This window comes from Ixodes scapularis, unplaced genomic scaffold (genome assembly GCF_016920785.2).
Source record: "Ixodes scapularis isolate PalLabHiFi unplaced genomic scaffold, ASM1692078v2 PGA_scaffold1__304_contigs__length_218370807, whole genome shotgun sequence".
In the NCBI taxonomy this organism is placed as follows: domain Eukaryota; kingdom Metazoa; phylum Arthropoda; class Arachnida; order Ixodida; family Ixodidae; genus Ixodes; species Ixodes scapularis.
Genome location: NW_024609846.1, coordinates 79650969 through 79671560, shown reverse-complemented (window position 1 = coordinate 79671560; position 20592 = coordinate 79650969). Strand labels below are relative to the sequence as shown.

At 48.1% G+C, this 20592-nt stretch overlaps 1 protein-coding gene across 1 annotated transcript; it reads right to left on the bottom strand.

The window, feature by feature from the left end:
- Nucleotides 1–1545: 1545 nt before the first annotated feature.
- On the bottom strand, nt 1546–20205 carry LOC8051785. Its single transcript, XM_040207645.3, has 6 exons — nt 20200–20205; nt 19037–19290; nt 13187–13282; nt 9984–10231; nt 5521–5765; nt 1546–3225 (listed from the first exon to the last, which is right to left on the bottom strand). The coding sequence occupies exons 1-6, from the start codon at nt 20203–20205 to the stop codon at nt 2977–2979; spliced, it is 1098 nt and encodes a 365-aa protein (XP_040063579.2). The 3' UTR covers nt 1546–2976.
- Between the last annotated feature and the right edge of the window lie 387 nt (nt 20206–20592).

The following is a 20592-nucleotide window of genomic DNA, read 5'->3' as shown; positions in this document are numbered from 1 at the left end:
AAAAAAAAAAAATCAATCAATTCAGTTTCGAAATCTGTCGTAATCAAAAGAGAGACACAACTTGGCTCTTTCTGTTTCTGTCCTTTCACAAATCGTACCTGCTTTGCCTAAATATATATTTTATATATATATATATATATATGTACACACACACCCACATGCCTCGAAATCGCAGAGGACGCACGCCACTTGTCAACTTTCTATACCTCGCAAGATGTGTGCGTGCGTGCCCGCACGGAATGCGCACTCTGCCACTCTTGTTTTCCCGTCTACAAGATGCCAGATGTTTAAGGGCATCCAGCGGAATAGAGTTTTCTTCCAAAGCCCACCCGTCGGTGACAAGAAAGGCGAGCAGGTTTCCATGCCTTGCAAACATTGTTGCGAGCTACAACGCAACGGTGCACATGGACCTTGAGGGTCCTTAACAATGGCAACAGGAACAACCAAAAAAGAAAAGCAACATACATATAAGGCACAAGCTCAAACAAAAAGTCCAATCAGTTGCCCGTTCCTCGGGCAACGGGAGGGAGTGAAGATGCCGAAACTGCAGTCACCTTGGCAGTCTTTCAAGACCAAGGTCATTCTTTTTTTCCGAGCTAGAAAGTGACAAGCCAGGAAAGGGGATCACCCAGGTTGGTCGGCGCCTCTTCGAGTGACCCGAATGGCAAAGGTACCGGAGCGGACGCGGTCCTGTGGTTGACCACTAAAAATCTAAACCTTCCGACGGACTTTCATCTCTCTGCTGGCATCTGTTTTAATGCAACAACCACGTTGCTCGGAGACACTTCCTCGCTGGGCTGTCCAACTCCAAATGCCGTCGCACGATAATGTTCTACAGTTTCCAAATTCGTCTCGCTCAATCTACTGCATTCGATGTGACCCGTCCAACCTGGGTGCGCCGTGTTGCCACTTGCCACCGCTTGTCACCGACGGGTCATCGGCTCCAGTTTAGAATTTTGCTGCTGCGCACTGTCGGCGGGAACACACACGCCGACGTCATTTACGGTTTTTCTCGCCGCAGTCCAAAGAGAAAGCCCGGCTCAATTGATTCCGCGTGCTAACCAACCGGGCTTGCTGCCACCGTCGGTGGCAGCATCAACAACAATGTCAACAAGAAACGAGAGGCACGCACCCACGCCAAACAAAGAGGGTAAAGACCCCACGACCGGAGAGACGGCGATCAATACAAAAAGAGCACCCGTCGTTCCTGCGGTAGGGCCTTCTCCTCTCAACACCATCAAAGGTCTTCGAAAACACCAGCACAGTTGCCTCGCAAAAAAACGCAAACTCCCTCAAAGAAGAAATCTAAAATAAAAAATAGGGGGGGTGGACAAATTGCAACGGTACACAAATTGAATAGATCCCTACTCGGAAGTGGCAGACACAGAAAAATGAACACTACGAGGTGAGCGATACAAAATGGATGTCTCAAAAAGGGACGAAGGGAGGGGGGACAAAAAGTTCTTCGCCGTTAAAGGTGCCACGCAGCTCGCGGCACGTGACCGGCGACGCACGACACGAAACGCAAACGGAAACGAGGGGAGCAACCGCGACGCTCTCTTGCGCCACTTGCATATCGTGCGGCTGCTCCCGAAATATTGCATTCCCACCCCGGTGGTATCATACGCCGCCCCCCCCCCCCCCCCCGACAGACTCGCCGCTGCCACAGCCTCTGCGGGTGCAACCGCAGAGTGCGTGAATGTGGCGGTTGCTTACCTCCTCCCCATGTTGTTAGTGGTGCTTGACCAACACGCCCAATTGGTCCTTCCCCCTCCCAAGCAGCTGCCAAAGTGTCCTCCTGCACTCAGTCAAAATCGCAGCTCGAACTTCGTTCGTCTTCACCACGGGACCAGAAGACTGGCATTGACGAAGACCGACGACGAGCCTCGGGGCTTGTCCTTTGGACTCGGCCAATGGCAAGACCAAAGGCGTAATCGCGGAGCTGTTCCAATCCTAGTCGCGTCTACTCTGCCGTCCCGGTGCAAGCGTGCGGCCACGTTGCGACGAACCGCGACCCTCGTTACCCTTAACCACCGAAGAAGCGTCGTAAAGATTTTGGAAAAACTTGGGACGGAACGAAAGCGCACGGCGACAACGGGAAAAAGAGACGAGGGCAGATTTAAAAATTTCCTATCAATAAAATTGCCCCTCAGGATTGTTAATTAAAAAAGTGGCAAAAACATAAACTGTACTATTTACAGCAATCTTTTGGAAACTTGAAGTTGGTTGCCTAGAACGATTTTTGCGTCGCACGCCGAAACTTGGTGGGTGCCAAGTTTTTCTCCCTCATTCGTCTCAAAACCCAAGAAGCTAACAAAAAAAAAAAACGGCTTAAAAAGATAAGGGGAAAAAAGCCAAAAAAATAAATTATTTTAAAAAAAGAGGGGGAACGTGAAATATTAAAAAGCATGGTGCAATTGCTAAATTAAAGGTATGGAGAGGGTGAGGTAAAACCGAGGGCCTGGGATGAAAAGGGGCAAGGGGCCGTTTTCGGAGAAAGGGGAGTTTGATGCAAACTTTGCACGACTCCACAATTTGAAAAAGTCTCCAGCGGGCGCTTGTACAAACACCGGTGCTTCCCCGATACTTCTCCAACCAAACGTTTGCGACAAAGCTTTGTACAGAATCGTCGTTTGCCTTTGCGCTGAACCGAGCCAGACCTCCGACGCAAGGAGACGCATTCTCCCAACTAATTTAAAAACAGCCAAGGGTAACTGAGTGCAGGAAAATACCCGGCAGGTTCGCTTCCGGTCGACAACCGCCACATGCACGGAGAAAGCGCACATGCCACGCTTCCCAACACAATTCAACGAGCTCCTCATGTTCACCGCCGAAACCGTTGCAGACGCAGCAAAACTGGAGATGCCTGCGGGGGCACCGGGAAACGCGAGACAGGGATGGGACATGGGACGAGTCCGAAAAAGCGGGACTCCGAGGAGGACGAGAACGGAAACGCCATAGAGAAAAACAGCGCGCTCAGGTGGCCAGGAGCGGCAGCGTCTTCTCGACGAGTGGCCTGGGCATCTCGCGGCTCAGCACCATCGGTTCCCCCCGGTCTTCACCGGCCACCGGGGAGGGGGCTTCAGCGTCGCACGACGAGGAGGGAGGCTGCAGCGGCGACGGAGAAGGCGGCGAGATGGACTTGGCGGGGTGTGGGGACGGCCCCGGGGGCGGGATTTCCCCACCGAGACCCGGTCCCAGCTTGCAGGGTAGCCTCTCGGACTCCTGGCAAGAACGACAAACGTAAAAAAACTTTAGTTACGCGCGATAAAGCTGTCCCGCAAATCCCCACGACAAGAAGGGCACAGGGAACATGTGGAAGGCCGGCGGCATTTAGTGATTCGCATTTAGGTGCAGCGAGGTACTGCTTTATACTGGGAAAGATTGTTTCTCTGGATGGTTGTGGCAAAACTTGGGATAGGTGGTCCGCTCGATACTGCAGACTTTATTCGATCGAGAAGATCTTCCGATTTCAGCGAATGGCAACCATATTTTAGATCACGGCGCTACGCACTATGAGGAGCCAAGGCCGATGCAAGTCACCCAAATCCACGTCGCCTATTGGGTAAGACTCTACCTCACCAGCAACGCGATCATAAACAATAAATAGCCGGTGAATGTTTCTTCAGAGTTTTGTTAAAGAATATTCTGATCCACACTTTGTTGAATAATTAGCGATGCGACGAAAATTTCCGAATTTTAGAATGCTCGGAGCTATGCGCCATCTATCGTGTGGTAAACGAAGCAAGAGAAAGATAAGACTGCACCTGTGCTGTTTCACACTCCAATGATTTCGCGGTTCCTGCTCTCTGCTGATGGTGATCGTTAACGTGGTCGGTGTGGTGGAAGCTCATCGTTCCGCAGAGGATTATCCTCGACTGAATTTTCGTCGCGTGTCGCGATGATAACCCAGCACATCCTAGAAGGGAAAATCCATCTACTCTTGCGTTGATGTTGTGGCGGCCCCCTAGGGCAGCAGAAATGCTCATCCCGTCGTCTTTGTTTACTTCGACTAAATTGGTGCTTTCTGGCATATGTGTCCTTGAGCATCCCCCGGATTTCTTATTCTGCGCATTCCATGCGTGTGCAGAAGTTCGAGGCCTTACAGGTGCGTACTATATTTAAGGGAGTGTATGAAGGATGCGAATTTTGACATGTTTTCATTACCCGAGAAAAGTGATTAGCGTTAGCATTCATGAGCAATCGCGACGTCTATGTGATCACGAAATCACGTTTCTACGTTGCTATATCTCTCTTAAGATCACATCGTCTTTTGCAATCATAGAAAAGGCATGTAGCGAGATTTGTACTATCCGTAAAGTTGTGTTTAAAAGTCGTGATCGTCCAAGAAAGCGTACTGCATCTTTTTCTTTTCTTTTTTCATCCACTCTGTTCTGCGAGCCTATCCAGACAAAATAAAAGTTAATAAAGCTTAAGCCAGTAGAAAACTGTTCATTTTCTGCTACGCCAGTGAGTGACAGCGCGTCCACTTCTTTTTAGCGATACCGCGGAAATGGCTGACGGCGTCGGAGAAGCGGCTGTTGTGCTGACGACCTGCTGCACTTGCTGCAGTGGTTGAAGGAGTGCGTTTGCGTGGCACAGAGCGGTTGTTCTGGTCGCTTCGGTCACAACGAACAAAGTCTTGGCTAACGCGCTCGTTGCAAATTCCTGAATTACAGTTTGTGCAGCCCAGAGCTTAAAAACTAACTTCTGCAGTTTCACCGCTTGCCACTCGAGCAATCACGTCGAAGCATGGATCATCGGTTTGAGGGACTCCAGGTTTAAGGTCATCCGTGTATGCTCGGAAAGATTCCGTACATTGGAGTCGCCACCCCTTGCCGTCCAATTCCGACGAGGAACTGGAGTTTTCGACGGAAGAGTCGCCGCACTTTTCAACAGGCGTACTGGCATATAGGACCAGTCCCATGCTGTCGCTGTAGCGCAACACATCTAATTGAATTTCGCTCAGCTGCGATGTGTCCATGGCTACTGCGGTGATGAGAGGCGCCGATTCAACAAATATGTTGGTGGCATCAATGCCATCAATGCAGTAAAACTCTGTGGTAAAACCTACTGGCACACCGCCAACCCGCCGCTAATGCTCTCATTCTCCTACTGCCGAGAGAACTTCCGGTTCCGGTGACAGAGCATGTCACGACCGTCAAAATTGAGCCCCGGCTCGTTTTGCAGTGAGCTTGAGAGGAAGAAACTCTATTTCAGTAATTTTTCGTGTAGAAGTTAATAAACCAAGATGAAAACAGATGCTTGTTCGGCGTTCAGTGAACATGAAACGTTTAATGTAAAAGCTATTTGGCAAAAGTAAAAAAGTCATTTCATGGTCTCTATGAACGGAAATGCACAGACCAGCCTTTACGACGGTCTGACGCAGGACAGCTCGGCTAACTTCGCCCACATTGACTGGGCTACAAGCGGTCCATATACGGACCGCGTTCTCTTCCCTGCCAGGCGCTAGGAAACGGTGCTCCGAGAAGGCCCAGAGGGCGGCGGCGTGCCCCTCACCTGACGAGAGGCCTGCTGCTGGTGCAGGAGCAGCCGGTAACCGGCCAGGCCCATGCCAAGCAGGTGCCTCTGCTGGCAGGCCGCCGCCAGCAGGAGCTGCACCTCCCGCACAATGTCCTGCCGGGCACGGTCCCCGACCGAGTGCCGCTCGAAGGCCCCCCACAGACCCTCCAGCTCCGGGGGCACGCCGGGGCAGGCATCCCCACGCAGGCAGTCCTCTGCCGGCAGCCCCACCTCCTCCACCCCTGCAGGACAGAGAGAGGCACGTTCCAGCCAGGCCGCTCCACTGTCGCATACGGGTGTGACAGTGCTCGTCTCCCTCCACGAACCTTGCTTGCTTGCATTGGTTGCGCCATAAGAGGGAGGGGAGCGCTTGCGCACTGCATAAACCCTTCCCTCCCTCTTGCAGTGTGGCCAACACAGGTAAGCCCCAGCCTATCAACTCCAAGCCCTCGTCCAGTGCTATCGTACCCTCGTCACATGAAACAGAATGTCGAAGCTAGGCAATTTTTTTCCCCTGGTTCTTTTTTTTTTTTTTTTTCTCGATTTAAAGGTTTTTTTTTTAAGTGCTAGTTTGGAATAATGCGAATATTATTGTGCAGCCGTAATTTGGGTCTTAAATTTGCTGTTCGCTGCAAAACTTTTTTGACTGAACTGTGACAGTGCGTGTGTATGTCGTGCTAAAGGGCAACTCCAGTCAATTTCTAGCATTTTAAGTTAATGGTTGATTATATATCCCGAGGTAATATTAAACGGCGTAATTTTAGAATGCAGCTCTTAGGTGCCCGTTTCAGGCTTGAGCAGCGTCGCCGTCGGCGTAACCGCGCGGTGCATTATGGGTAAATTTTCCCGAAGGAACCCGAGGTCCTCCCGAAGGACATTGGGAGAACCTCGGGATCCTTCGGGAGGACCCCGGGTTATTTATTTATTTATTATTTATTTATTTATTTATTGATACTACCGGCTGCTGTAGGGCAGCCAAGGTAGGAGGGATACATGGATCAAGTTTTAGAAAAAAGCAAGCACAGTGTGTGGTATCGCAGCAAAAAAAACAAAAAAAAACACTTCACATAAATAATCACGGCCACACAAAGAGCAGAGAAATATTTGTTTAAGGGGTTCTTTCGGGAGGACCTTGGAGGACCTTGGGTTCCTTCGGGAGGACCTCGGGTTCCTTCGGGAGGACCTCGGGGTTTTTTGGAAGGACCTTGGGTACCTTCGGTAACCACGGGGAGGGGAGGGGAGGGGGGGGGGGGGGGTCACGTGACCTCCCCCCCCCCCCCTGAGGCTATGTGACCCACCAAGGTCACATGAACCCTCCCCTAGGTCACGTGACCCCTTCCTCCCCCGAACACGTTACCCTGACTACCCTTCCCTCCTCCTCCTCCTCAAGAGCTGTGCTCTAATTCAGCATTACAGGGAGTTGTAAATGGCTTTCATTCTTTTTTTTTTCTTTAAGTGCAATATTTTTTTTTAAGTGCAATATTTTTTTTTTTTTTTTGCACAATTTTGATTTAACTCTTTAAGTGCCTTGGACGAGCTGAGCTCGTCCGCCGCTTTCTGGATAAAAATACCATGGTTATTTTTATGCAGAACCACTGCGTAAAGATGCAGTGGTTCTTCTGGTAGCCCTCAATTCCACGGACAAGCTAGGCTCGTCCGAGTAGTTTTGCGGCGCTGATCATACATGGCAGCACTCGTCCTAGTCAACACATTTTTTTTTCGTTGCCCCTGATTTTTGAGTGATAAACTTTTGAAATTTTATCTGTAATACTAGAGGAATAAAACTTCTAAATAAAAAGAATGTGGCACTTTTAAGTTACTTTAAGAAAAAAAAAAGCTTGAGGTACACCTAAGCACTTTTTTAAGGCCTGTCCAAACAGGATACTACAAAACTCACGACTCCGGCAAATCGTGCCGCGCTCTACCACGATCCGCTTCCGGCCGTCGGAGGGAAATTTTCCTCCGTCAATTCTTCCCGGGGGGAAACTTCCCTCCGTCAAATCTCCCCCTCGCTTCCTCCACGGCGGCCTTGCTCTGCTCATCACGTCGGTCCGGAGAGCCACTCACACGCTTTGTTGGCTGTCGGTCAATCGCTCAAGGCCTCCGCTCACAATACGGAACCGCGTTGGACGCCATCACGACGAAAGTGAATCTCGACAAAGAAAGCAGATCCGAGGCGGGCGAAACGCACCCTTCGACGCAGGAATGTCCCAAATCCATCCGAAGCCGGACCCCCTTGGCCTTCGAGCCGAGGCGGCAACGGTACGCGAGGTCGTTGGCGAGGTGAGCCGGATACAGGTGGCGTGTGACGTCAAAGAAAAGTGGAGGAGGCGAGGAGAGCAGTCGTGATCGTGAAAGTTTTCACGACTCCTGCAAAAAGTTTTACGACTCCGACAAATCGTAAAAATAAAAGCGTCCGCTTCAATTTTCACGATTTGTCGGAGTCGTGCGTTTTGTAGTGTTCTGTTTGGATACCCCTTTATGAGTTGTGAATGGGAAAGCATGCAAGCCACTCGCCCGCTCCCTTTTTTGTCTGCTGCATACTTTTCGTCGCCGGTCAGCACGCATGCTCTCCTGGGCATGCTGACCTTGGACGCTCCATGTTAACGGCGCGTTGATGGACCCCCCCCCCCCCCCCCCCCCCTCTCTCTCTCTCTCTCTCTCTCTCTCTCTCTCTCTCTCTCTCTCTCCTCCTCCTCCTCCTCCTCCTCCTCCTCCTCCTCCTCCTCCTCCTCCTCCTCCTCCTCCTCCTCCTCCTCCTCCTCCTCCTCCTCCTCCTCCTCCCGTTAATGCTTTCGCATTAAAAAAAGCAGCACTTAAGGGGTTAAAAATTACCACAAACCAAAATCAAAACCTTGCCTGTGTGGCATGCAAAATTGCTCCTGCGCCATCATATTCATACTCTAACCGCTCCAACCACGTGGAGCAAATCGTGATGCAACGTACCAGGCGGACGGGCGCATCTCGGCACAAGGGCGAAAGTCTTGTCTACTACGATCGACAGTTTGCTACACCCGACGATGACACCGCTACCGAGGCAGCGGCTTGTGTTTTAGCACAGAAAAAGGCACGTTTTCTCAAGGGCTTGTTTTGAAAACATTAGTAGAAAGTAAAGTTCACTAAACCACACAAAAATATGTTGCGACGGGTTTGTAGAAGTATGTTGTGCTCAATGTTGCAAATTGACTCTCTCGCACGCAACAGACGCTGCCAGTGATGACGAATACTGACACTGGAGCACACAAGCAACTGTGCGTTTGTGAATCACGTGGCCTCGCCTAAAGAAGAACAAAACAAGCAAACGAATCTCCCCGAGCGTCCCAAACGTGACGTAGATAGCGCAGAGTGGTCCGCACCGACACGGTGGTATTGACTGCGACGTTGGCTACGCTGCACCTTGCCCGCTAGGATTAGCAAATTTTCGTAATTTCGCGCACCTCAAACTTTGTCTGCCAGTTTCATTCACTTTTAGGCGGAATTAGATTGAAATATTTGGCGCACATTCTTTTTAGGCAACACTAAAGAAAACTGCATTGGTTTCTTAATATTAAAAATGAACCAGAGTTGCCCTTTAATGCCAACAGCATCTCAACCTATAGGAATGTTCCGAAAGGGCAATGCTTATACTTCACCCCAAAAGACGTGTGCAATGCCATCAAAGCAAGCTCTGCAAAAAGCTATTCCTAGACAAGTCTCGAGCAAGTGAGGCATTAAGCACAGCAGTGGTCTTGCACCAGTGTCCACGTTAGTACTTCGCAGAACCCGTGAAAACAGAATGTCGCATCCAGTTGGAGCAACCATGACACACAATTTTAGCATCGGTTGTATCCTTGCATCCAGCTCCTCAGGTGAAAAGCAGTGGTGGTACCCTAATGTCAAAGTTGAAGTGTTTCCAGCTCACTAGCAGTTCTAGCCTAGCTTTTGTATTTGACTGGGTAAGGTACTTTGCTTGTTGAAGCATGCTAAATTTTGTGGAAAAATATTTGTTCGAAAGTTCTGAAACAAAATGTGCAACACATTGAGCTCCCTATAAAGCAAACAATGCTCTAAGAAGATCCAGACACTCCCTTCCACGTCATTTTAAGCAGATTATGTGCATCATGTGATCCAGATATAGTTTGTAAATTACCATACCACCACACATCAAGCAAAGCTTTTCATTAAGTTGTGCTTCCTGGCCACTTAATAAAGTTCATTAACCACTAGAATCAGGTGATTGCCCATCAATATACATTGCCCCTTTTCTTGTCAGATTATCTCTAACAGAAACATGGGATCCCTTTTCAGAAATGCACCCCGATTCAACAGATTTCTGGTTCGTTCCGGCGTCGGAACGGATGCCGTGCCATGGGCAATGCTACGAGCCGGCACGTTTCCAAAAAAAAACTTTATCGTCCCAACGAAAGGTAGCTCAGACACCAGCCAGCCCTGGGGCAAGAAAAGGAGGGAAGGCTCCTTACCAGACAGGGTGCTGAGGCTGCTGTTGGACATGGTCTCGTCCGTATCCGCCGACACGCGGCCGTTGACGGCCTTGGCCGGTGGCCCGCCCTGCCCAGAGTCCACGCTGCCCGTGCGGGACCGCGGCGCTTCCTTCTTGGCTACCACTTCCCCTTCTGCCTGCATCTGCTTCTTCAGCAGGTGCCTCTGCTGCGCAGCTGCCGCCGCTGCTGCAGCCACTGCTGTTGGTGGAAGTAGGCACAGCTCCGGCCTGGAATCGGAGATGCACAGAACACGTTGGTTTCCCTCGTCGTCGCACGCTGAAACTTTCATTTGCCCTTTGTCTCCAACTGGCTGCACATCTCGTTGCACGATTATCTCTTTTAGGAAATGTGTGCATCTTAACTATCAATAAAGTGGTCTCTGGTTATTATATTGTTAGGAAAAAAGGAGGAAGAAGCGCAAGCTCAGTGAAGAAAGTGTGCGGAAGCTCGTGACTTTTAGAGCTCGCCTTCCTGAACGATCGTAATGTCACCTTATTTGCCTTCACTGTAAATCCCATCAACATTTAATCATTGCATTACTAACACCCTTACAACATGTAGGGCATTGGGGAAGGCGCATCCCAACAAAGTGTGCAATTATAGACCAGTGTTGCGTAGTTGCCACTCCAGAGCTGGAATGATTCCGGAATCACTCCGCATTTTTGCGACCCCGGAATGGAATGGGAATGGAATGGGAATGGAATGACAGCAATGTTGAGGGTAATGGAATGGGAATGGAATTACATGAATTTCGCCCAGAATGAAATGGGCCCAGTTCTTTATTTTATTTATTTATTTATATATTTATTTATTTACTTTGTGTGTGTGTGGGGGGGGGTTACGTTTAGCTAAACGGAGCCAGTCAGCGAGTCAGTTGCTGAGAAAAAAAATGTGCGGGAAACTGCTAGCAATACAAAAGACAAGTGTCAGAGCAAAGACCAAAGGGGGAGGGAGTGGCGGTGGCGCCTTTCACGGACGCGCAGACGACGAGCTTTACTGGTGTTACATGAGAGCGAAACAGAAAACCAAGCACCAAGCAAAAGAAACGAAGAAAGCGGCAAAGAAAGAAACCGCCGGCATGGAGAATGCACGCTTGCGCACAGACCGACATCTGGGAGCGGAAGGCGAGTCATAACTCGCAGAGCTCTGATAACTCGTTGACTCGCACACCGCAAGCGAAAGATGATTAATTTTTTTTTTTTTTTTAGTTCGAGGAGCGTTGTTTAGCAGGTGGCCAACCCTGCTGTCTTCCACATTCATTCGTGTGCACTCCTTTGAAGTGCAAAATCTGGGTGTGCTTCGGCATTAAAACAAAGCGAGATTCACTTTTCTCTTCTCTTGCGCTTTGCTCCGACGCTTGTTTTTTTTTTTTTATACTGCATTTTTACGTGCAAGTCCCCCTTTTACCTGGTCTTTGTTCTGGTGCTTGTTTTCTGTGTTATATAGTTTACATTCAAGTGGGTTAGGGTTACAAACAAGCTAGCGGATACCTGCTCCTTTCCTTTGACTTTAGTCTCTGCAGACTTTGTTTCACCTTGCGATGGACCGCTGCGGATGCTTCGAGTCACTTCAGGCAATCCAGCACCGTGAGCTTAGTAAGATCAGTGCTTTTTTGAGGCATTTAGCATTTTTTTGCAATTGTATATATGCATTTGACAATATAAGCTTTATGCTGCTTATGCCGGAAACATTGCACAATGTAGCTGTCAAGTGCCAATTTTTAAGTTTAGGAATTAGAGGAATGGAATGGAACGATTCAGCCATTCCAGGAGTGGGAATGGGCCCAGTGTCCCCATTCCTAGGAGTTGAAAGGAGTTGAATTATCAAAAACTCTAATTCCTGAAATGGAATTGGAATGGAATGGGGGTGCCCATTCCGCAACACTCCTATAGACACCATGCTTTCCAATCAGTCTGACAAACTTTGCGTTTTGGCTTTGAGACTAGGCAGTTTATAAATGGAGAAGAGGACAGTGCCATTGCTCAGTAAAAATTAAAGTTCTAGATAGTTTTGGTCAAACATATGTGTGTGGGACCTGCCAGGGCTTTGGCCTGTCATCGGGTCCGAAACTAGAGAGGCACCATTTCAAAATGCTTTTCTGCACCCTAAAAGGAAGTACGTACTGGGAGCTTTGTGCCAATGTGAAAAGCATACCTCGAAAAATAAACACCAGACTTTTTGACACGGAGCTCCAAACAAACATTAGTACGTTAAGAAGCTTGAGTGAGACCGACACACACCGGAAAATACTGACCATATGTTCAAGCCCCGATCAGTATCCAGCCTAGTACTTTTAAATCATTAAAAAGAGAAAAGGAATATAATAAGCAGTCGCACCCTATTTTAAGCAAGTTCAAAAATATGCCAAGGACGAGCGCTCGACAAAATATGTCAAGCGCTCGTCGCAGGGGGCGGCCGTTATCCGCTCTTTTTCGAAACTAGCGTTGTGGAGACGAGTGGTTTTAGTAGGAACAAGGAATCAAGGTTCTCCCGCAAGCGTATGCCGTTTTTATGCATTGCCAGGTGGCCCAAATGAACAACATCTTGAAATCGATGGTCAGCCCAAGCAAGGGCCCACCCTGTAATATGCCCCTCCTGACAAGTGCCCATCCATAGTTTTTCGAGGTTATCTCCAAATGTTAGGTGGAGTGGAAAGCATTTTGTGGCAGACGTGCTCCCACATGATTGGCCCTTCGGTTGCACAGCTTTGCCAGTTACATCTTTATTTACCATTTCCATCTTTGCCGTCGAAGGGCACATGACTGCCGAGTGGCATTCATTACAGCGCACCCTCTCTCTTGACCTCCAGTGCCAGAGTCAATTATGCGGACACACGCCTGTATTTATCCACCCTTTCCTAGAGACTATGGCGTGTGCCTCCCATGCCACCATACCAGGCTAAAAACAGGCTACATCACGAGGGCAAAACCACGAGCTCGAACTCTTAGCTAAGAAAGCCGCTTCCACAGTGGTTTCAACCTCAAGCTCTTAGCTTCTATTACACTTGAGGTCCATTTGAAGTAAGGCACAGTTGAGATTAACCTCGCTGCCTGCACGATGGTTGAACCTAGCAGTTAACAGCGACTTCCTATCTATAGGTAAAGTACTTCTTAAATTGTTCTGGCGCAGGGAGCAAGGTCTTGGGAGTGTGTGTTGAAAGAATGAAGCAATAGGGCACGCACCTGTCGGGGTCTAGCTTGACGATCCCCGGATCCAGCTTGTGGAGACCAGCCATTTCGGCCCCCGGTGGAAAGTATGCCACCATTGAGTATGGCAGACTGCAGAGACAAGAGGAAACAGCCAACCGGTCAAGAGGACACTAAATGTGGTACAACGAATTGTCAAACTGGCATTGTGAATCAATACCATGAGGAGTGTACAGTCACTCAAATTTCAGCAAATAACTCAATACCAAGATTACAAGAGATACTCGAAAACTGGCACTTGCTTTGTAGGACGAGGGCGTCGTATTTACTTGAAAATTGGCCTACCCTCTTGTGAACAAACTATCTGTCCTTTTTTACTTCCTTTTTTTTTAAGGGCCGTAGAGGTTCATTTTTTGTTCCTCAAAAGCCAGCTTGGTGAATGACGAAAAAAAATGGTGCTTCGATTCAAGAACATAACCTGCGCAGGGAGGCCGAGCATCACGTAGACACCAATGTTAAAGGTGCCTCATCCATTAGATGCTGGCTGCCTAAGAGCTATGGAGCTGGACAAGAATAATAGGAGACTTAACTCTCAGGGAGCAAAAGCCACTGCTAGTTTTTTCTTTTTTTTAATATATCAGAAATATTTGAAAGCATTAAATATAAATACATTGACTCTGTGTTGAATTAAACTTCAGTGTAGCAATTCACTTAACTATTAGTGCCAAAAGTGTTGAAAAATCACTGGACCGTTTTGCCCAAGTTTGCAATAGGGACAGTTTTGTCCAGGTTTGACTCGCAGACCATTCTGTCTGAAATTATTTTGTCCGAGACCATTTTGTTCTGGAGCAGTTTGTCCGTTCGTCAGGGACCACTTTGCTTGGAATCATTTAGTCTGGGACCATTTTGTCCAGGACTATTCTGGACCTACCCGCCTGTGAGAACGGAGTGTTCTCTCCTAACAAAGCATAGGCGATATCCAAAATTTTGAGTTGTATTTCTTGTAGCAATACGAAGACTTTCCAGTCAAGCTGAAAACATACGATACTATGCTAACAATACATAGCTTGCATCGATGTCACATCAGCCGCCATTGCTGCGTACCATGCTCCCGTGCACGCATCTTCTGCAGCATACATTCGGCACCATCAAATTTCTTCTTCTTCTTGGCAAGGATTGGTGAGAAGAATGAATTCAATGGTATGAAATGTATTCTGCAGAAAGTATGGGCAAAGAAGCATAGTACAGAGTAATGGCGGCTGGTACGGTGCCATATGGCGTCACGTGCAAGGCATGTATTAGAAAGCACTAAAATTATTAATTAGAAACTGTCAGTACAGTATTTTCTTTCAAAAAAATCATGAGCCATTCCACTCTGAAGGTGGAGGACTAGCAAAAATGTTTATCACACGACACAGATTTGGAAAAAACTAGACATGCGCGACCGGACCGCCACTGGGTGGAGAGTAGACACGCACAATGGGACAGCCACCCCAGGAGAGCTAGGCACGCAAGCGCTTGGAACGACGCCAAAGAGAGGGCGGTGTGAGCGTAGATATGGATGACGCAGGTCGCACAGCGACAAATCTTTGAGAAACCTTTATTACCTACCTGAGAGTCTATTGATCTTGAAAATGGTGCTTAATGATACCTAATCTACTGAATAGACCTATTGCTAAATTACCTAAGCGTCAAAGAGAATGCAGGAAATGGTGTAACGTTCCACCCGCTGCACGTGCAGGCGGCGTCTGCAGCAGTAACTGTTCTGAAGCAAATGCCTAAAACAAACGGCATTTTGCACATGCGTTCATCAACGCTTCATTTTGGTAATTTACTTCGACTCTTTTATACGGGGAAGGCATGCACGTGCAGTGCGTGCAGCGGTGCGAGCGTAGAGTTTATAGTCACTGCACACGAAATATCCACGGAACCCTAGCCATAAACAGCTTCACTGTAAAAAGCAAAGGCTAGGCAAACCTGGGAAGGAGCATGTGACAAACATGCTTTGGAAACTGACAAAATATAAAAAATGCTCAGCCAAAATTTTTTATTTACTTGCTGAATTGGTTGCGTGCATCACCTGTAGTTGACAACACAACTGGTTTCCAGATTATTGTTAGATCCTCTCGATGGGGCATCTCAGAGTTAAAGGAGTCACGAAACGCTTTTCCAACTTTTTCCTGTTTAACTTTCTTCCTCGACCCATAAATCGCGCATTCTATCAAACAGTTCAAGAAGACGGAAGGGGGGAGTCCCCACTTGCTCGAACTCTCGTTTGTGTAATCCGGACGCATCCATTCTCCCCCTAGAAGATTAGCCGGTCGCTCAAAATTCAGACAAAAGTTGCTCTCCCCACCCCGTTCACCCTGAAGCTGACAGTGCTGTGGAAGCTACGTGCTCTTTGGGCCAGCCACACTTTTGCCACGTGATCTCGCTCTCTCGCGCATACCCACGTGCAGAGAATGAAGTCAGGTGATGAAAGGGGGGCGGCTGATTGGTCAGGCAAGCACGTAGCTTCCACCACAATGTCAGCTTAGGGGTGAAGGGAATAAGTGAGGTCCGGCATCGTGTGACGTGCGTTTGGAGCCGGTGACGCGTTGCGGGGTCCGTGGATGTATTCAAGTGAAAAGGCAGAGAGCTTATGAAGGAAAGAAGGTACAAAATAGTCCGCAGCGTTTGAAAACAAAAAAGTTTTCAAATTTCCGTCAGGCTCTTGACTTTCTACCTTTTTTTTCTTTAGTGCCCACTGAACGATGTAATATTAGTAAAATCCCAATATAAATTGATTTATTCCAGTCCAAAATTTGTTTCATGGGCCCTTCAATACGATTCACATCTATGGCAGGCCTATATCAACAAAAAAAAAAAATGCCACTGTAGACCTTTTTTGTTTACTCTCGTCCCCAGCCACCTATAAACATATCCGGTATGGGCAACAAAAAATTATATAAAACATTTCAACCTCCAAATAGTAAAAAGACAGAAAGGAGGCACAACGACAATTGGTGGCAGTTACGCTTATATTCTAAATGTAGTTTATTGGCGTGGCAATCGGCAAGACAATGTTTTTGCCCATACTGGAAGGGACGATTTTTCAAGATGGTGGCGCCCTTGTGTGAACTGTCTACACACAAACATGTAGCTCCAACGTCACTCTGCTGTCAAGCACAGACGCTTAAAAGGCTGACATACATTCGTGCTTTCCACTTTTGCCCGCCTCCTCCTTTCCTATATCCTCACCCCTTTTTCCCTTGCCTCAAATTGGCTCCCTTCGCAACTTAGGAGAGGGGGAGCACAAAGAGGATTATCTTCCCCGCAGAAAACCAAGGTTGTATGTCGGCCTTTAATGCGAATCTGGTCACTGCACATGCCCAGTGCCCACACCCGGTGTGTGCAAATAAGGACTTGTTTGTAAACAGCATGTTTCTCTGTATGCATTACCCTGGTTAGCTTTTGCAATTGAGCAAACCTAGGAAGCAACATACAGATCCTTCCGAGAAAGTGTACGAAGCCATAGAGTTCTTTGACATTTGGCACGGGCAGATAAGAGCAGTCAAAGGTTTGTGAACCTGCCCCGTGTTTGCATAAAAGAATTTGGAGAGATAAGCAGGTTGACATCAGACCCGTGTTTAGCCGAGAAATACGAGATCCGCTTCCACTGTAGACGACGATGAAAATGAGTCCCTTGTTAGCTGAATGCCAACTGCACCTGTCACATTCCTTGGTTGTTTGCCTGTTTTTGTTTTCTATCCTTCATTGAAGATGTTCAGTATGGCATGAGAGTACCCCCGAAGAAAAGAAGTTTCTGTTGATTTACCATTTTGCGACTTCAGAACTCAAGGGCGACAAGACGATAACAGAAGAGTGCAGGTGTCAACTTTGCTCCATGTTCGTTCTATTTTCTCTCTGTTCTAAACTCACAAGGATAAAAGATGGATCAAGCCACTTCCAGGATTCACAAAGTGTCAGAGTCAGCACAAGCGTACGTCAGAACATCCCTACAATTTCCCGCTTCAAGCGGTGCAACGTGGGATTGCTGCACGGCCTTCCGGGATTTTTTGGGCAATGTCTCAGAACCTCCTTTTAAAGTTCAAAATGTCCTTCTGTGCTTGTCTTCTAAAAAAGACTAGAAACAATGCGTTTCTCACATGAGGGTAATTCAGCGAAGAATAGCTACAAGACGTGAAATCTTGCAACCAGATTTTGGAACAAAGACGCTCCCCAATATTCTTTTTGTTGCCAAGTCGCAGATCTTCTTGAAAAATGGCCAAGGCCAAACTGAAGCCTGACAACTACCGCCGAGGAATGCAACGTTCGAGTTCACCAAAGTCACGGAGAGTCGCTCCTCGTGTATAATGGTCACCGGCAGAGTGAAAACGACGGGGCTAATCTTTAGAATGCCTGGCCTCTGCCACGTGCTTTGTGCCTCCCTCTATGCTTTGGCTGCAAATGCGGGATTGAGGTGCGCAAGACGCCCAAGCGTTGTCGAGGCCCCTTTCTGCCGTTCTCACCTTCCGCATGGTCACTCCTTACAACTATGTACTCAAAGTTCTTTGAAACAACATATTTTTGGTGTCTTAGTAGTCGTAAAAACTACACTCCATAGACTCATTGCTTTTAAATATGGATCTGTGTCCCCTGACCACTCTTGATCTGCACGTGCCGGACGTCAAAGAACTCTCTGCACAATTTCTAGGAAGGGCGTTTTTTTGCTCCTAGGGCTCGCTAAATTGCAGAAGCTAACCAGAATAGCACATAGTGTGGTGTGTATTTTTGTCGATTAAGGTCTTCCAGAGAAAGAGAGTAGCCCCGAGCAAACAGCTTCCAGATAACAGGACCCTACGTAGTGCCGGATTTTCCATGTTGCCTACCGTTGGCCACCGCAGGGCATAGACCGGGCACTAGTACAGCATCAGAGCTTGTGCCCTGCGCGGTATAGCATGAACAGCTGATTCTCAATGGACAGTGTGTCTTCTGGGCAGTGGGGCCCTCGCAGATTGTGTTCCGGCGGAAACCTCAGCAATCATGAGCCCCCTTTGCCAATGTCCCCTTATGCCCCGGTCCAAAGCTATACATGGCTTGCACATGACGTCCGTTTGCCCCTCTTTCTGGTGGTCAGAAGCACCTCGCTCACGCAGCAGAAGCTACGCTCTCATGCCCTTTTTTCCCCCAAGTCCATCTCTCTTTCTGGCGGCCAGAAGGGTCTCGCTAACACAGCAGAAGCTACCCTCTCACGCGCCCTTTCTCCCATTATGACTGATCAAGTGACATCAGTACAAGCCATGTATATACGTATCTTTTAAGGCTCATTCACACAGTTGCAACCGAGTACGACCGAGAGAGAAAATACCGGTTTTTAAGCCTCTTGCAACGTCTTAGGACCAACCCCGCAGCAGCGCATCCAGTCCTAAGACGTCCCAAGAGGGTTGTAAGTCAGCGCTACGTCCGTGTCACTTCTTCGTCTGGTCCTCGTCTTTCCACGCTGCTTTTAATTTTGAAGTTGTCTCTCTCGGTCGCACTCAGTTGTAAATGTGTGAACGGCGCTTAAATATCGCGGGTCATTTTTCTCATCTTATACAAACTCTAAAGAGGAAATAGTCTAAATATGCGGATGAACTAACCCTACTGATCGAATAGAATAAATGTTAAGAAGCCACCGAAAAACGAAACCCCGGAGCCGCCAAACATTTAATCTTTTGGTGGCTTTGCAACAGTCATCCCATTTGATTAGTGTGGTTCATTAATCTATGCATTTTGACTATGTATCATTGTATGTAAGCCTGTAAGTATGCGTGCACTGACTATTTTCGAGCCAAACGTACGGGTATGGGCCCTTGGCCTCCTGTAGTTACCCAACTCTCCAGAGTTGAAGAATATCAAACGCACCTGTTCTTGGGGTACAGGGGTGCGGGTGCCCCCGCAGGCAGGAGCGGCAGGTGGGGATGGTGCTCCTTGCCCAGTGCCCGCTCCTTGGAGCCGGGCACGATGGGGCTCCATGGCTTGAAGGCAGAGGTCCTAGCCCACTGGGACTGGGGCCAGAGCGCTGGGTCCGAGCCCATAACCATGAAGGGGGACAGGGTGGCGGGCTCCTCCGCCGCCCGCAGCGACTTCTTCTTGCGGACCTCCGAGGGAGGAGGGCTCTGTGCATCAGAAAAGAATGGAGGCTGTCTCAGGGTTCCTACTGTTTTGTGGAAACACGTTTTGTCCTCAACTTTTCGTTAACACAAGTTTTATGAACCCACGTTTCACAGACACAGTGGCGTTTCCTGGAAACTCCGTTCGTGTACAACTTTTTGTACACGCACGTTTCAGGAACCCACGCTTCATTGACACTGTGGCACTTTGTGCATAACTCTTCGCTTTCTTTCTTTCTTACAAAGTGTAAAAAAAATCTGGAAGCTACTGAGAGCTGTAAGGACAGAATGAGCGGGTTGGTATAGGATAATTAAACTCGAGGAAGAAAACGAGAAAGGACAGACAACCACAAACTTCCACCTAGAGCGTGATTCACTAATGCGTGTTCACCTTGGCCCACCTACATATCATATCACTTCTTGTTTGACGTTTTTGGTAACATTGTGCCCCTTCACCCCTGACCCACCTGCACAGACACGCTTAATTGAAGTAAATAAAAGTGAACTCAAAAAGCCAACACAAAAATGCCCGTAAATGTCAGAATAGCGTGTTTTCATGCGACATTAATCCGTCTTTTGTCCTTGGTTTTTGCACGCCTGGCTTCCATGTGAGTGTGATGAAACGGCCGCCGCCGCCGCCGCTGTGCACTACACACTTGAGGCTGTCATGTGAATCCTTGAAATATTTGCCTTTGGCACACGCCCAACAGCTCATGACAACAAAATGGTGCACGCATAAAAACCAGCAAGGGGATGAAACTATAGGGGGCACAGTTTTATTATCATCATCATTACCAAACAATCGCTGTGTGGCAAACAACTCCGATGCCAGCACTTACCTAGCTACGCCAAATCATTTCCACGCTCACTGCATATTTGTTTGTCGCGATATGGCACGCCCATTCAACAACATACTTTCATATACACTCCGTTCACCCTGCAGCCAATGCTATAAGCGCAAGCTAGCCTGTTCTCCAGGCTTTGAGACATGCATTTCAAGCGCAAGCGATCGTTTTGCGGAAGAAACTTCAAAGCAGCGAACTCAAACTCTCGGGCTTGTGGAACAGAATATAGCTGTGTGCGATTGTTTTCATTAGGCACACACTGCTCGAGAAAATAAATGAATCTTTGTTCCACTCTTCCCCTCTCTAAAAATAAAAGACGTGCCTCTGACCAAAAGGTGCTTAGCACCGCCAATAAACTGCACCGGCGAACAAGTCTTTTATATTGTAAGAGACTGAATACCACCCCCCCCACTCCCCATTTGTCTGAGGGCATCCCTTTAAAAAATCCGCTGCTAAAAAATTT